The following is an 18,226-nucleotide window of genomic DNA, read 5'->3' as shown; positions in this document are numbered from 1 at the left end:
CTAGTGGATGTCTACAACTTGAGTTGCGAAAAATGAATTTAGGATGAAACTTTTGTGCAGTAGTGTACATTTTAGAAATGAACTACAAAAATTACACACGACGGGGCTGCAAAATGTAATATACCCGTGTAGTGGGGGAGCCAATGATTTTTGGTCTGGCATTGTATTTGCAATTCATTTTTGAACGTAAAAGTGTTGTGCATGCAGTCTTTTGCATCTTTATTGGATTTGTCGAGCCAAGAAGACCTACTCTGAAATGTTCTGTGCCCCTCTCATCCCTGGCTCCATGATTCCTGAAAGATGATGCAGTTGAAGGTCGTCTTGGCCCCCCTACGGTGGTACTGGACCACACCAGTGGCTTCGAGGGCCTTCTCTTTGTGGATGATGATCTTCTTGGGGTAGGACCTGATTACTCTGTATAGACGTCCTGCACAGACAGACCTATATGAATGTGTACCTGTATGGCTAATAAGATGACATAAATGTCAAGATTGTTATATACAACAGTTCAAAAATCCATGCACAGCTTCTAGATGCTGGTAAACGCAGGAGTGTTCAATACTTCAAAAGAAAGAAGTTTACCGCACACGTTCTTGACTTTATGCTCGTTTATTCAGAGCGAACAATGCGTTTCGCCTCTGTGCGTCATCAGGATCGCTCAGGCCATCTTCTTTCTTTTGAAGTATTGTTATATACAACCCAACTAATGTTTCCCGTTTTCCTCATGATTGAAGTATGGATTATGTCTCTTTTTCCATCCACATGAACTGAAGGTCATTGGCCACAGCAATTTCAGCTCAATCAGGGCTACTACATGCGTTTTCAAAGGTAATGTTTTGTTTTACTGAATTTCAATTAACAGGATGTGATGTGACTGATTGATGTTGTTGTGATTGTAGTACCTTTGCAACCCTGTAAGTGCCTGTAGAGTCAGTACAGTGTTGTGCCAAAAAGCTGGAACGTTAAATACAAATATTTTATTTTTATTATTATTTTTGGATTGAATAGATTCCCATGCTTTGGTGATCCGCAGAGACATAACAAGGCCTTACGCTGCCAACCAAGATTTTACTCTAGATTTTTAGATATTCTTATATCACTGCTTAATTTAAACTTTCCAATATAACATATTAGAGGATCTTTGTTCAGAGCACTGAAACACAGCCATGTGGTACTGTACATGTTGTGTGTGGCACTGCGAGTATGATAAACGAGAAGGGGTGTGTTCCAATATGCAGACTTCTGTCCTCCCTTGCTCACTTGCCTGCCTGTGACCTCATGATGATGTCACGGACGACAGAAAATTAATTAAATATCTTGCAATCTAATGTAATTTTCTCATTTGCAATTGGGATGGTAAATGAAAAACAGTTCCTCAAAAGTTGTTATGGCTAGGCTGACAGCTGGGAAACTTTGTTTTTTTCACGGCGGCGAGGCCAGGAGGCGGGACGAGGCCACAAGTACAGGTGGAGGACGGGAGTGTGCATATTGGAATGCACCCAATGTGTTGATATTCTTTTGTATGGTTAAAATTAGCCGTCCTTTGTTATGTGGTGTTAAATATTTCCCCTCTCTCTGCTCAGGGAAGTGGCTGTACGAGGTGCTCATCTCCTCCCAGGGCCTGATGCAGATCGGCTGGTGCACGCTCAACTGCAGGTTCAACCAGGAGGTAACCAGATGGCCACTCAACACCTTCACTTTTTTTAAAATATATTTTTTTGGTATTTTACGACTTTACTGATGACAGGACAGTTTTGAGAGGGAGACAGGAAGCGAATGGGGAGAGAGATGGGGAGGGATCGGCAAAGGACCCGGGCCGGGAATCGAACCCGTGTCGGCCGGATGGCAGACGAGTACCCTACCGGCAGGATCCAGTCAACACCTTCTAATCTCGCTGAGAACATTGGGAAGCCCTAAGGGGGGTGCTGAGAAGGATACAGCTGAGTGGGGGGTGGGGGTGGGGTGGGGGGGCTTAGTTCCCGTTGGGGGTGCATTAGTCTATTTTATTGTTCAATACTAAGGGGGGCGTTGGCAGCATTATGATGACGACAAGGGGGCATCTGTTCAGAAAAGGTTGAGAAACACTGCTCTAACCCATCTGTCACATCTGTGTATGGGGATTTTTGCTCACTCAGTCAGTTGAGAGATGTTGGAGGGACACTTGACATTAGAGACCGACCGATATGGGTTTTTCTATGGCCGATGCCGATGCCGATATTTAGAGGTCAGAGTCAGCCGATGGCCGATGTGACCAGCCGATTTTTTGGGCCGATTTTTGGGGCCGATATGCCATCATATTATCCTTAATTGGCATGCTAAAAATATACCGGTATATAAACAATATTCTTTTTCATTTATCTATCCATAACATATGTATTTTATTAATTAAAAGTAACATATGTTCTATTTACACCCTTAATATTCATATAGATAGGCCTAGTAGAAATATTATGTAGGCCAGGGCTGTCCAAACTTTTTTAGTGAGGGCCGAATAGGCCTACAGGAAAATAAACAAGGGGCCGGGCCGCACATTAGCTGTGAGATGACCGGTTCAATGTAACAAATACACAAGGGAGGCAAAAGCTGTCTGATGGCCCATGATTTATTTCCAATATTTTCAAGAGGCAATGTAAGAAAAGGTAACACAAATTGCATAAATATTATTGTGTCAGTGTAATACACTTGTATGAATTATCCACATGTACATGGTTAATAATTAAGCTTATTATTAATTGTTATTTATTATTATCTTGTTATTTTATTGTTGCCTACAATCAATCAGTGCATGTTTATAAGCTGTTTAATTTGTATTTAATTCTTATTATAGCCACCACTACTTCCCCGGCACTTCATGGGTCAATGTGAAACTCGTGCTGATCCAATCAGATCAAGTGCCTCTATCTCACATGCACGCAGGCAGCGATGTAAACAAAGGCAGCTCTCCTCTCTGTGCCTCCCTCAGTTTAAATGAGCAAGTTCTGTCGTAACCTAGCATGTTTAGCTAACTTGCTACAGCCAAAGAGGCAATTTTACAGGATGGATTCACAAAGCTATCAAAAAATAATGTCACTTATGCGCAACATGCTTACAGTACAGCATGATACTATTCCAACTGTGGGTTAAAGTCACAAATAAAAGTGCTAAGCAATCGCTAACGCTAACCGCTATTCAGTTTGGAGTGCAGCTGTAGGAAGGCTATGTAAAAGGCACTCGTGGTCACACACCACATTTCAATTCCGTTGCCGTTGAAAACAAATAGACATGGGGTGAAAGTCAATCACATGTCAGACTTGCATCCTTTTTTGTTAAAATTTCGCTTGGATTTTTACTTCCTATTGTATTTTTAGAGGTAAACTTCACACTGGTTACCACCAGCATTAGGGCTCCCAGTAGCTGCCCGCTGATGTGCCTGAGAGAGGTGTGCCTGATAGAGAGGTGTGACGTTCACGGAGCCGGTTCTTTTGAACGGCTCCCTGAAGTGAACTATGGGGGCAGGATCACAGCTGGGGGAGCCACTCGACTGTTATTTCGTTCGTTTTTCATTAATTTTAAGCACATGACCTCGACCTTAAAATCGGCGCAACCAAATGGGAAAATCGGCCGATGCCGATTCATTAAAAAATAGCAAAAATCGGCCGATTAAATCGGCCGGCCGATCGATCGGTCGGTCTCTACTTGACATGCACCATCATCTTCAGGTCTCACCACCACAGCATCTCAATAGGATTAAGGTCTAGGCTTTGAATGGGCCAATGCAGAGTAGTATGAATCCTCTCAAGTCATTCCTTTGTAGTCTTACTGGAATGCCTTGGGTCATTGTCGTGTTTCATCATCTATTTTAAGAATGTCATTAGACCGAAACGTCGCAAGTAAAACTCTGCAAATGAGAACAGTGTGCGGGAGGGTTTTTTTTCTCAACGTTGGTGGCCCAGTGGTTCCACTCCTACGCACCTGGCCTAAGGAGGTGTGCAAGAATCCTAAAAATAGTATATATTTTCATCCCAGCTTCAACTTTCTGACTGATGGCAGGAGATTCTGTGGTCTTCATACTTCCAAACATCACTCTATGTGCTGGGGTTTGATATTCGTGTCCAGTGTAAAAGATGTTTCCTCTTTTTTTCTTTATTAGGAGGGTGTTGGTGATACACCCGACTCTTATGCTTATGATGGAAACAGGGTGAGGAAGTGGAATGTAACCACTACAAATTATGGCAAGGTGAGTAAGTTGGAATATCCTGTCTAATGTACTCTAGTGACAATCAAAAATAAACGTAGTTACAAAAATGACATCTGTGAAGATTCATTTATCCCAAAGTAGTAGATGTTGAATTAAATTAAATTCTTTTTGAGGCTTGAGCATGCTTTGATTGTCCCCTCCTACAACTAGATTGTCAAACTACATCTGCTGTTGATGTCTCATGTTTTTGGTTTGTCTTAACTTTATTTAACCGGATTACACCGCACTCTTGATTAAAAGGTGCAAAACATTAAACAAACACTGTGATAAATGAAAGACAAATGTCTACACACTTAAATCCTCATTTTGTTGTTTTAATTTGCCAGACAGAAAGCAAATTTAAAGAACACAACAAGGATATATGTGTGCAGACATTTAATTTATCGCAGTTTGTCTTAACTTCCCAATGTTGCTCTGATCAATGGTGTGTTTTTCTTCGGTAGTCATGGGCAGCAGGAGACATTGTCAGCTGTTTGATTGACTTGGAAGAAGGCACCATAACATTTTGTCTGTAAGTGACACTTTGAGGTACATAATATTTACCATAAGTACCGTGCTGTGCTCTCCGTACATTTTTTGATTGTTTTTCTCTCTCTCTCTCTCTCTCTATCTCTCTCTCTCTCTCTCTCTCTCTCTCTCTCTCTCTCTCTCTCTCTCTCTCTTTCTTTCTTTCTTTCTTTCTTTCTTTCTTTCTTTCTTTCTTTCTTTCTTTCTTTCTTTCTTTCTTTCTCTCTCTCTCTCTCTCTCTCTCCATCTCCATTTCAGAAATGGCCAGTCCCTGGGTACTGCGTTCAGTGACATCAAAATGGGCCCTGGAGTGGCATACTTTCCAGCCATTAGTCTCTCCTTCAAAGAATCTGTTGCGTTCAACTTTGGAAGTCGCCCTCTGAGATATCCTTAAAAAGAATTTTTTTCTTACATGGAATGTGTTGTTGCAGCTGGTCTTGTCACATTTGCTTCTGCTGAGGAAAGATAAAAAAAAACCTGAAATGTATTGTTTAATCAAAAATCAAGCTTGTATCAGCCTGTGGCGCTGTGTAGAATTAAGGTTTAGGTGCTGGTTACATGTATGCACATATTTTTAAATGCAGAATAACAAAAGCAGTTCACATGTAAACACGACATGTGGATAAAAATAGAATTTTTAACACTTTATTTTAGCGTTACATCTATAAGCACTAACACATACAATGTTAATGCCTGTATGTAACTTGTAAGGCATGTACCTAGCAAAATCAAACATTTGTTAGGCATGTATTTACAAATGTCTTGTTCATGCACAATAAGGGATTCATTGTATGTGTTAGTGCTTATAGATGTAACGCTAAAATAGTGTTACCATAGAAATTTCAGTTCATTGTGACAGGTGTGTTTTAGAACCAGAGTTTTGAAATGTGCATTCTGAAACTGTTTACGTGTGACCAAAACCAATGCGTTCTCAAAAATATTCATACATGTAAACTGCTTTTCAGAACTCATGACACATGAGAAAAAAAGTACCTTCAGACAACCAGTCAAGGTACTATTGAGTGCTTTAAATGGTTTCCTTAATGAGACTGGTCTCCACGTATCCTGTGGAGGGCTACAGGCCGCTGCAGGATCCCCCAGCTGATGACCTCCTGAAAGCCAACAGGTTGCTGGGTTACATCAAAACGGTGATGGCCACGACCATCGATGTCCAGGTTAATATTCCAGTTGCAATTATTAGATTTACCATATATCCATGGTACATATAGAGGACAGGCCAAATAGTTTGGGACACACCTTCTCATTTGATGTGTATTCTTTATTTCTGTGACTGTTTATACTACATTGTACATCCTCACTGAAGGCATCAATGCATTAAATGAAGGCGTATTGGAATTATCTTGGGTGACCAGACAAGCACAAGTATCAATTCTATCAAGTTTTTTGGGCTCACAAATATTTGCAAGTAAAAAATCAGTTTTTTCTGATTTGCTCTTTTTACAGGAGGAAAAGATTGTTGAAAAAGACAGTACTCTCTGGAAGCTTGATGGAGAGCCAACAGTTCTGGTCACCGTTGCCCATATTTTCAACCACTTTGCTCCACTGATGGTATGTACAGACAACATATGGATCACAGCTACTAATAATGCAGCATAGAGTTGTGGGTATTCTTAAAAAAGAAAAAATGCATACAGTACATGATAGTATTCAGCACTTCCATACAAGCTTACGCTAATTCCCATGAAATCTTCCCATCTTGTTTACATTCAGTGCGGTGTATCATGACAGCTCTGTTCAGTGCTGCTGAGCTACAATTGAAAACTCAAGCCCAACATCATTGTTTCCTCCCATAGTATTAGTGACCCGACCACTTTGCTACGGGTGTACTGTAGACATCATCAACAGGTTTATCTGAGTCACACACGGTAAAATGAACCATTCAGGATGAACGTGAAGTCGTTCACTGTTATGCGCTTTGGTTCGAAGCATTACTGGTGTAACCTGTCTTCTCACAAATCTGGTCGGACTGAAAACAACTGAATCGACACCTTGTCCTTGTGCACAGGCCTGTAGTAATGCAGGTGCAGGTGTGAGGCAGGAAAAGGTGAACAATGAATACAATTCCAAAGACACCACGCACTGCTTACTGTAGTTTTTGTTACTTTATTTTTTTCGGAGCAAACAACGCGTTTTGCCCAGTGCTTCATCAGGTAAAGAGAGAACCTGATGACGCACTGGGGAAACGCGCTGTTCGCTGGGTTTTCAACACTGATTTTGCCTTTTCCTTTCCAGTGTAAAGTTTATATAGTGGAGGATGTGCTGATGAACTTCATGTTGGGGATTTTGGAAGGCGGAGGTTCTGTGGATGAGCATCCTCTCATACAGCAGATTCTCGACCTGTTTTGGCTTCTGATGGAGGTACGACTCGTAATTTCTCAACTCTCATGATGTGTTTTCATTAGATGTTTTTCCCCCACCAAGGAGGTAATATGTTGTCAGTTACGTTGGTTTGTCTGTAAGGAACAAGTGAAATTTTGGTGTTGATCCGGATCACAATGTGGATCCAGGATTAAAAAAAAAAATAAAGATTCTTCACTGTTACGGGATGGGGCGTATTTTGAGATACCAGTTTCTAACTCCACAAAAACAAGGCAGAAAATTAGGGTGTTACACTCAAAATTGAGTCCAGTTGCCCACAGTTTAACTCTTAAAGGCCGGGAACATGCTTGTTGTGTTACTCAAATTATGCACACAACCTAGTGCACATACTTGCAAAAGACATATGATATCAGTGCTTTTTACTCATTTCAGGATTACGAGGTGAGCGAGTGCCTGAAGCAGCTGATGATGTCACTCCTGAGAGCCTATCGGTTCTCACCCATCATCCCCGACTTGGGGTTCCAGGTAAGGGCAGAGGCGTTTTCATCCAAGTGTGGACTGGAGCACGGACGGAAGTTGCGACGTCTGTGGACTCTGCTGACTCACATTCAGGCTCATAGGGAGGGAAAGTAATCTCATCACCCCCTGCTGGCAACGTTCCAAGCCTCTGCATAAAATGAATGGGTTTTTTCTTTAAAAAATTACATCTCGACCCTGACGACGAAGTAGGAGTAGTGGCTGTCATATAATATGAATGTTGGCCCGTTTTATAGATTCAGGTGGTAAAATGTTCGGTTTTTAACTGATCTGAAATGATTTTAATATTCTTGTGTGACATGTTTACTCCATGTAATTAGCATAGCCAAATTAGCATAGCCAAACATTAGCCAGAGAGGTGGTTACACGTCACCACAGAAGCCATCATATCTACTAGAGAAGCTAAAACCAAACCAAACTAATCGAGTGTATATATATGTAATAAGACGCCAATATGGAACTCACAGGATTACAAGAATGTGAAGAAACGCGAAAAAGTTGCATTCATTTGTTTCTCTGTGTTGTCAATGAGGCGCGAAGCACAGAATGCTGGGAGCTGTAGTCCGTTTCCGACCAGATTTCCGGCACAATTTCTATTTTTCTTAAAAGGGCAAGAAATTACTCAAGATTTTCACAGGTAGTAGCTCATCCTATTGTGTAAGCTGAAACATGTGTTGGGTGTGCAAGTTCTGCGTCATATCTTTGTGGGATTTTTAAAAAAAAGCTTGTCTATGGGAGTTTCAATAGGATCGCCCTGGTGTTTGGAACGTAACCGCTAGGATCGCTGTTTTCCACTTTCCCTCCCAATAGACTGACAGAACCTTGTTATGGCTGCATATACGTGTCCATTAATTTTCTCTGCACTACATAAAGGAATTGGGTTGTTGTAAGCTGTGGATTTAATGTTCTCTCTCAGCTATTTTTTGTTATACGATGGAGAACTGTTTTGAAAACTACTTACTCAAGTATGAATAATTTGTCACTTTTGTTTCTCTTCTCCAGATTCACTATTTGCGTCTGACCACCGCCATCCTTCGTCATGAAAAGTCTAGGAAATATCTGCTCAATAATGTTTTGTATCCTTTTCATCCAGCTGTTTATACAGCAGATGGCATGTAGCACCAGATAATGTAATAACTCCTGAGGTAATGAAAAAAAATAGCTAAGGTCACTAAGGTCCCCAAAGCTTGTATTACAACTTTGCCTGGCAAAGTGCATTTCCCAATAACATAGTCTAATAATCTCTATACTCATATTGTAAAAATTGTTACATTGACACACAGTGTTACATTAGATTACTTAGGTTAGGTTAGGTTTCTTTATTTGTCTCCACGAAGGAGAAATTTGCTTTGGAGACAGGGAGGTTGCAGCATCATAAGGAACACATAGAACACATAGGACACATGACACCAACACAGAAAAACAAACAACAGTAAAACAATAGAAGAAAAACAGTGTAGGCCTACATGCTCAGAAGCACTGGATGTCCTAACCCACTGCCCCTGACCCATCCAGTCCATACACCCCCCCCACACACACACACACACACACACACACACACACACACACACTCAGTGCACCCCCCCATACACACACTCACACACACGCACAGCTCCGTACCCCCCCACACACACACACACACACACACCGTCCTACAACCAACCACACCTTCACCCTGCAATAAATAACTAGGTTACATCCATTCCATAGTTTACATTAAAAAAAATAAATAAAGATAAATAGTAAACACAGGGATACATTCATGTTTACATATCCCCCTCCCAGCTTTTACCCTAGTTTCCATCCCCACCAACACTAGCTACAGAGGTCCATTTTGTCCCACTCAATCTCTCTTATTCCCTGTTTATTCAGTAGCTTGATTGAATGGGGTATAAAGGAATTTTTAAAACGATTACATCAGGTTACCCTCAATTTTACACATTCTATTCAGCAAACACAGCCACACAGTATGAATTGAAATAAACAAAGACAATGCAGCATTAGGGTAAAGGTAGAAAAGTATTTCCTTATATGTACGTTACCCCTGCAATTGGTAGCCAGATAATATTAGCATGCGTTCACCATCCCCTCCTGCTTCCCCACTCCTAATGGATTAGTCTGCTGTTTGTTCCATTTGCAAATTAGCCCTGAGGAAGGTCATTAGACCCAAAGCTTGGCCATTAAAAGATCAATTGTTTTGATTGTGCTTGTTTGTTGACTTGGGACAGCACTTTAGTTGAAAAATCAGTGACTTCAATCAGTGATACAAATGGGCAAGACAAAAAAAAAGTATTATTAGACAAACGTCAGCTAGTTATTTGTTGACAGATCCACCGTGCTGGCACCAGGTGCAAAGCTAGCTTTCTATCAAGTTATAGATCATATTTTAAAAAGTTAAGTAATCAAAATTAAACAACACGGGTACTGTAAAAGAATATTTAAATTGTATAAAAATATCTGAAATATTTCACTTGTGATATAGTACGGCAACAGCCAGGCTAGTGATTTCCCATTCACATAGAAAATGAATGAGTAAGTGATAAAAGATTGCAATTTTATCTTACCTACCGTTCATTGTACATGTTCTGCAACATGTCAGCTGAAGTGATTCCTTAACCTGGTGCATATTTGACATGTTGCGCTCGGTGGTCTTCTTCTACATTAAAACCCCACTGAGGGTGAAGGAGACCGGCCTGGAGGAACTCATCCCTACCACTTGGTGGCCCACGTGCTTCGACAAAGAGGTGAAGGACTGCTACCCTACACTTATTAAACATTGTGTATATTAGAAAAGATTTTTAATCATAAGCTACATACGTATATGCATTGTTCTAGTGTCGGAGTCTAGAGAGTTAGTCAGTCTGCTATCTAATTTATAATAAGACTTGTTTGTACATCAGTTGATGTCAGAATGCTGACGTGTGTGTGCGTGTGTTTGCGTGCATTTGCGTGCGTGCGTGCGCGCGCGCGTGTGTGTGTGTGTGTGTGTGTGTGTGTGTGTGTGTGGGCATGTGCACGCACGTTTGCGTGTGTTTGCTTTTGCATGCGCGTTGGCATGCGTGCGTGTTACAGGGACGGGACGACCCTGAGCTAAGGGATGAAAGTGCGGATGAGAGGCTGAGGAGGAGAGCGTATGAGCGCGGCTGTCAGCGGCTGAAAAAAAGGATTGAGGGTAAGCGGTGTTAACACTTGACCTGCTGAATGGAACGCCAGGGGGTAGGACATGCAAAACAGTTTCATAATTGCTGAAATGGGTATGACGCTGTGGTCGAACAACATTCTGCCATGTGTCAGAATCATCATTGATTTTGATATTTTGTTTAGAGACAATTAAGAGTGAAAGCTGGTGACCTTTTTTTTGACTGTGTAGTATTGTTGGTAGGTGGTTTCGTACTGGTAGTCTATGTTCTGACTACATTCAATTGCAAATTTGGGGTGCATTTCTCAAAACCAAAGTTGCTTACTACTTTGTTGTTTTCAATGCATTTTCCCATTGGCTACTACTGTTAGCTAACAGGCTAACAACTTCTCTTTTGAGAAATGCACCCCAGATTTGCCAATTTGTCGTCACATGGAGGCAAGCATCCTGTACCAATATTAAAGACATCGTTTTTGTAGAGATCAAACATGCATCAACTCAAAGATGTTTAGTCTCGGATGAGTTAACATTGTGGGGCCTTGTTGATGGGTCTGGTTTAAAAATGCTGAGTTTGGGGAACATAATAATGTGTTTCCCATTAGTAAGTGAGTGTTGCTGAAGGTTGCTGATGTCTTAAGCTGCTCTCCTCTCTTCTCTTGTTTGTTTCTATAGTGGTGGAGGAGTTACAGGTGCAGATCCTGCGGCTGATGTTAAACAACAAGGACAAAGGGACGGTATGATTACATTAGATTACATTACATTGCATTGCATTACGAGGACAAAGCGACGGTATGATTACAGTATATTACATTACATTGCATTGCATTACAAAGATAAAGGGATGGTATTATTACATTACATTATATTACATTACAAGGGCAAAGGGACGGTATTATTACATTACATTAGATTACATTACAAGGACAAAGGGGAGGTATGATCCACATTTGAATATGTTAGCTGTATACGTTTTCATTGTTTTTCTATTTTCCACAAATATTTATCTTCCACACACCGCGCTCTTCCGTCTTGTTGGTGCGTCTCTGAAGTAATCAAGTAGTTAGGGAATGGATATGGAGACACTGATGAGGGCTCCTGCAGCCGAAATGTCTGTCTGTCCCTTGTCCATGTTTGAATAAAAAGAAAAGAAAAAGAAAGAAGAAAAAACTGAGTTTGATCCATTTCCTAACTACAAAAATATTTGTTTACATGACTGCTGTATGTAGATACTCTGATCACATACTGTAAGCATACCAAATCTATACCATAGGTAATCTACTGCAAGCAAACATTTTAATAATTTATACAATGAAGTTCGTGTTATACCACGGCATATCACACAACATTTTTTCAAAACTACAGATGCCAGTGTTGATGCCAAGCTCCATCATGATGCCACTGTAGGAGCTGGTGAATTTGTTCTCTTGTCATTCTGTGGTACTTACTGTTAAATTACAACAGATAAATTGGAATTAATACTGCTGATCTTGCAGGGGCAGGCATCAAGATACATATTTTTGAACAAATTCCGGAAATTTCTTCAAGAGAATGCCAGCAACAGAGCGGTAAGTCTCTGCTCCTGCATGTTAACTTGCTCTCTTAGCAATTATTTTGTCGGTGAAAACTTTGCTCCCAGTTCTGCATTGACAAAGCTGCTGAATGGCTACTTTAACCATTAAAAAACATTCTCTCCATCTTGAAACTTTTCTAACTCTTTCTCTGTTTCTCCCTTGGTCTTAGAACCCTACCGTTCTCTGCCCTCCGGAATATATGGTGTGTTTTCTGCATCGTCTCATAACAGCTGTGCGAAGCTATTGGGACGAACAGAAGAGCAGACGGCCTGGGGGAAACGTGACCAGTGAGGGTAGGCCATGGGTATTCACAGTACCACAAACACTTCCCGAAGGCGTTAGTGCATCTCTACACACAGCTCCAGCTCCAACAAGATCCAGCGTGTAATTTTAGTTGTTAATTTTCCAAAATGTACTTATGCTGTCCATCCACATTTAATACTTTTCATGAACATTTACTAAGCAGATAAACTAATCTTTACTTGTCTGATCATAGTAGGTTTATCAGCCAGAGCTGTATGACTGGTAATTCAAAATGGTGGATGTACGTGAAAAAGAACCACCTATTGATGTATGAAACATTTTAACTTCCAAGTCATGAAGAATACCTACAAATTCATGGTGTTAATAAATTTAAGAAATACAGTTGTAAAATTCACAGCATAATTTCTGGAAATAAACTGCTATTAAAAGAAATGAGACACTCACTATGCTGATATTCAAATCAATTTAATTCAATTTCAGTTCCTTGGAGTGTTGTATCACCATGAACATGGTCTCAAAACACAGAAATATAAGATATTAGTCCAGCACAATATCCTGCCACAACATGAAGGCAGGCACACATATAGGGAGAAAGAAAATATGCTCATATTCACATATTCACACATCATTTATAGTTCCAATTAAGTGTGTGTGCGTGTGCGTGTGCGTGTGCGTGTGCGTGTGCGCGTGCGCCTGCGCCTGCGCGTGCGCGTGTGCGTGTGCGTGTGTGTGTTATTGTGAGGCCTAACCTTTTCTGTTCATGAAATTCTGTAGATGCCTATGTCCCACCTCAGCTTTTCTTCAATGGCAAAGTGGACTACTTTGACCTTCAGAGGCTAGGGGGGCTTCTGTCCCACCTGAAGAAGACTCTGAAAGGTTTGTACATGTACTGCATGTGCTTTGTGATTTCACTGTACCTGAGCTTTTTGTGTGTTGATCTTTAGGTTAACTTTTGCAGAGCGCTTAAACAACTTAAACAAAAAGACCCCCGTGGGGACCCGGGGTAGAATAGGTCCCTAGCACCCCCTTGCTGTTCGTAAGAGGCGACAAATGGGGCGACTTTTTTGCCGTAAGTTGCGACCCGTGACGGTGGAGGACGAATGCCTGGCATTTGAGGGATGTGGTTGGTTGCGACTTCCACACGCCCAACACAGTGCTTTGGCTCCTACTTCACCTAGACGGGAGGTTGGACGGGCCCGATCCAATCAATCGGCTAGTCAAAGTTCTCTGGAATATTTTTTGGGACCATGCTTTTATTTTTTCCTGAAGACTTTGGCCGAGGGTCAATCGAGTGAAATGAGCATTTTTGTTTAGCTTGCTCGAGTATACCATCCCTGTATCCTTGATGCATATCTGGTGGAGTACCGCAGCGCTGTGCATCCCCTAGTTGGGCTCCAAGGAGGGTGAGGAGCAGAGATGATGAATCATGTATCAAAACTAATATGGCTACTAATCTACCCCACAAGAAAAGATTTATGGATCATGACTCGGATGACGCTTCTGACTTGGCATTTTTTTACCCCCCCCAAGACAAGAAACTGGCCTAAATTTATACTTATGGAAACTGCAACGCCAGACATGCCCCTCACTAAATTGTCCCCTTTTGCAATCCAGAAAGGTATTTCAGGTATAGCAGGGACAGTCAAAGATGTTAAAAAATTGCACTCTGGTCAGATTTTGGTTGAATGCTCTAAAAAGTCCCATGCTGATAATTTATTGCGCTGTGACAGTTTAGGGGGTGTTCCAGTACGGACCTTCCCTCATCCACACCTGAACAGTTGCAAAGGCGTAATCCGCACAAGAGATCTCCATGATATGGAAGAAGATGAAATTGTCACAGAACTAAAAGATCAAGGAGTTACTCATGTGAAGAGGATAACACTGAAAAGGGATGATAAAATCATTAAAACTGGTACTTATATCCTTACTTTCAATTTACATGACCAACCCGACAGAATCCTCATTGGATACTTAAGTGTGAAAGTGGACACCTACATCCCTAACCCTTTGAGATGTTTTACCTGCCAGAAGTTTGGCCATGGCTCTGCAAGTTGTAAAAACAAACCCGTTTGCTGTACCTGTGGTGAGGATGGGCACCAACTGATCTGCACAAGACCACCCAAATGCTGCAACTGCAATGGGGACCACCCAGCCTCATCAAAAGACTGTCCTGTCTGGATTAAAGAAAAAGAAATTCAGAGAATACGGGTCACAAAGAAGATAAGTTATCCACAAGCAAGAAAACAGGTGGAAGGAGTTCCTGCGTATAACTTCCAGCATTCTTTTGCCTCTGTTGTTAAACCCCCTACAAAGACAATTGACTGTCAAACTGATTTCACTTGGATGTACAAAGATAAACCACAGCTGATCAGTGGAAGTAAAACCCCATCAACTTCCAGTAAGCACAAATCAACCTCCCAGTCTTCTGCCAGTCAAACTCCAGCTATGGGTGAACCATTCCAACCGCCCAAGGAGAAAGATAAAGACAAAGAGAAAAAGAAATCAACAAATACTCCCTCTCAATCTAAAGGTAGTCAAGGAAATAAGAATGGAAATCCTATGGATGTGGAAATGAAGGAACCCTCAACCCATCGTAGCCGAAGCTCCTCCCCCAAAAGTAGGAGTAAAGGCCCTGTTCCAGTCTTGCCCACATGACCATAGGTAGCCATATTGTTCAGTGGAACTGTCGTGGTTTTAGAGCCAATTTTTCTGAGCTACAGCAATTAACTGCTCTTTTTAATCCTCTTGCCTTTTGCCTTCAAGAGACCTACCTGTCTCCAAGTATTAATTTGTCTTTGAAGAATTACTCAATGTTTAATGCGTATGGCCCTCATGCTCAGCGACCTTCTGGTGGAGCGGCTGTATTAGTACGCAATGACATAATCCATAGTCACCTTGTTGTCACTACCCATTTACAAGTGGTGGCAGTCCGACTAACTCTTCATAAAGTCATTACCTTGTGCTCCGTCTACTTTCCACCTGACTCTACAGTAACTATGCAGGACCTGGACAACTTAATAGCACAATTGCCTCCCCCATATGTGTTTTTAGGAGATTTTAATGCTCATAACCCTGCGTGGGGAGGAAGCTGCTCAAATGCTAAAGGCAAGATTATAGAGGACTTTATCACTAAGACGGACTTATGCCTGTGGAATGATGGATCTTTTACCTACTTGCATCCAGGCCATGGAACATACTCAGCTATTGATTTATCCATATGTGATCCTAACCTTCTGCTTGATTTTTCTTGGCGACCACTGGATGACCTATGTGGTAGTGACCATTTCCCCCTGATAATGTCATCTACAGAACCAGACACACAGTTTAGACCCCCAAGATGGCAACTTCGAAAAGCTAACTGGAGTCTCTTTCAGTACCTCTGTGAAATCCAACTGGGTCACATACGTCGAGATCTTGACAATGCCGTTGATCATTTTACTGAAACTTTGCTCTCCATTGCAGAGAAAGCTGTCCCAAAAACTTCAGGGAAGCCCCACCACAGATCAAATCCATGGTTTAACGATGACTGTAAAAAGGCCATTGATGCCCGAAAAAAGGCAGAGAGGGCGTTCAATAAGCATCCAACAAATGCAAATCTTACCAGTCTAAAAATTTCACGAGCCCAAGCTCGAAGGACTATTACTAGCGCAAAAGCACAAAGCTGGAGAGAATATGTCTCAAGTCTTACGAGGGATGCATCGTCTAAAAAGGTCTGGAATTTTATCAGAAAGATGAAGGCTAAAGGTGGTACTGCAAGAGTTCAGCACCTAAAGTGCCCTCAAGGTCTTTTGACATCTAAGCAAGATATAGCTGAGAAACTTGCAGAGACATTTGAAAAAAACTCCTCAGTGGAAAACGGTCATCCTGAATTTCAAGCCTTGCGTAGAAAAGAGGAAGCGAAGGCCCTGAACTTCCTATCAGATAACTTGGAACCATACAACCAGCCTTTTTCAGTGGATGAACTGCTCTGCGCTATTAGAAACTCCCACGATACTGCAGTGGGCCCTGACATGATCCACTATCAATTCCTAAAACACCTACCATCCAGTGTGCTGTCTCATCTCCTGGCCCTATTTAATATGATTTGGAAATCAGGAAAAGTACCTAAGTCCTGGAAAAAAGCGTTTATCATTCCCATCCCTAAGCCTGGTAAAGATCATACTGATCCCACCAACTATCGCCCAATCGCCTTAACCAGCTGCCTGTGCAAAACTATGGAAAGAATGGTCAATAAAAGACTTGTGTGGATGCTTGAATCAAAAGGACATTTAAGTACATACCAATGTGGCTTCAGGCAAGGAAAGAGCACAATGGACCATCTGATTAGACTGGAGGCCTATATAAGAGACGGATTCGTCAAGAAAGATCACATAATAGCAGTGTTTTTTGACCTGGAAAAGGCGTATGATACCACCTGGAAATATGGTATTTTAAAGGATTTGCACTACATGGGGTTCAGAGGACATCTGCCCATTTTTATCTCCAATTTTTTGTCCAATAGACTTTTTCAAGTTCAACTGGGCACAACGTTTTCAACGCCGCACTTGCAAGAACAAGGAGTGCCTCAAGGAAGTATCCTCTCGGTGACCCTATTCAGTGTCAAAATCAACAGCATTGCAAAGGAAATCAACCCAAACCTTTTTTGCAGCCTTTATGTTGATGACATCTGTATTTGTTATAGAGGGAAGTATATGAGCACAATTGAAAGACAACTCCAACTATGCATAAATAGGATCAGCACTTGGTCCGTTGAAAATGGCTTCAAGTTTTCCAAGTCCAAAACTGTTTGCACCCATTTTTGCCAACTGCGAACTTTACATCATGAGCCACTGCTGTACATGGATGGCGCAGCAATTCAAGTTGTGAAAGAGTTTAAATTCCTTGGTCTTACCCTTGATAATAAACTGTCTTTTATCTCACACATGAAGAATCTTAAGAAGCGATGCTTTAAAACATTGGACATTTTAAAAGTCCTGGCAAAGACCAAGTGGGGGGCAGAGTGGACTGTACTGTTGCGCCTGTACAGAGCACTTGTGAGATCCCGTCTGGACTATGGCTGTATTGTCTATGGATCAGCAAGAAAATCTTATATTCAGATGTTGGATACTGTTCATCACCAAGGTCTAAGACTGGTCCTAGGAGCCTTTAGAACCTCACCAGTGCAGAGTCTCTATGTGGAAGCAAGAGAACCATCCCTTCAACTAAGACGCTTGAAACTTGCTTTGCAATATGCAGTCAAAATCAGGGGGAATAGTCTTAACCCTGCATACTCCACTGTCTTCCAACCACAATGTTTGAACTTTTATGAGGCTAGACCCAGGTCTATCAGACCTTTTGGGTTAAGAATTAAACCTTTTTTTTGAAGATTTGAATTTTGATCTTGATGGACTAACATCTACCCACTTCTGTACTATTCCCCCTTGGACCTTGAAAAAACCTGTAATTGTACAGGACCTGAGCCACAAGAAAAAATCAAACACGCATCCAAACCAGTACCAAAGTTGCTTCCTTGATGTAAGACAGCGCTTCCCTTTCCATACTCCAATTTATACTGATGGCTCTAAGACTGATACTAGTGTGTCCTCAGCAATGGTAGTCTCTTCTTACCAGTGTGGAATACGCCTCCCAAAC

General features: G+C 41.5%; 1 protein-coding gene across 1 annotated transcript in view; it reads left to right on the top strand.

Annotated features, from left to right (window-relative positions):
- LOC134462304 (E3 ubiquitin-protein ligase RNF123) overlaps positions 1 to 18,226 on the top strand; it is a 76,279-nt gene that overhangs the window by 12,945 nt on the left and 45,108 nt on the right. Inside the window, exons 5-21 of the mRNA XM_063215245.1 lie at positions 301 to 398; positions 774 to 828; positions 1,584 to 1,669; positions 4,130 to 4,216; positions 4,681 to 4,748; positions 5,003 to 5,128; positions 5,805 to 5,919; positions 6,209 to 6,313; positions 6,998 to 7,123; positions 7,517 to 7,609; positions 8,624 to 8,697; positions 10,227 to 10,365; positions 10,694 to 10,793; positions 11,433 to 11,494; positions 12,254 to 12,325; positions 12,501 to 12,624; positions 13,370 to 13,471. Of these exons, the coding sequence (XP_063071315.1) occupies positions 301 to 398; positions 774 to 828; positions 1,584 to 1,669; positions 4,130 to 4,216; positions 4,681 to 4,748; positions 5,003 to 5,128; positions 5,805 to 5,919; positions 6,209 to 6,313; positions 6,998 to 7,123; positions 7,517 to 7,609; positions 8,624 to 8,697; positions 10,227 to 10,365; positions 10,694 to 10,793; positions 11,433 to 11,494; positions 12,254 to 12,325; positions 12,501 to 12,624; positions 13,370 to 13,471 (1,632 nt within the window). The remainder of the gene's footprint in view (positions 1 to 300; positions 399 to 773; positions 829 to 1,583; positions 1,670 to 4,129; positions 4,217 to 4,680; positions 4,749 to 5,002; positions 5,129 to 5,804; positions 5,920 to 6,208; positions 6,314 to 6,997; positions 7,124 to 7,516; positions 7,610 to 8,623; positions 8,698 to 10,226; positions 10,366 to 10,693; positions 10,794 to 11,432; positions 11,495 to 12,253; positions 12,326 to 12,500; positions 12,625 to 13,369; positions 13,472 to 18,226) is intronic.

This window comes from Engraulis encrasicolus, chromosome 14, assembly GCF_034702125.1.
Source record: "Engraulis encrasicolus isolate BLACKSEA-1 chromosome 14, IST_EnEncr_1.0, whole genome shotgun sequence".
In the NCBI taxonomy this organism is placed as follows: Eukaryota; Metazoa; Chordata; class Actinopteri; order Clupeiformes; family Engraulidae; genus Engraulis; species Engraulis encrasicolus.
The sequence above is the reverse complement of the archived record's forward strand: the minus strand, read 5'-3'. Positions and strand labels throughout refer to the sequence as shown.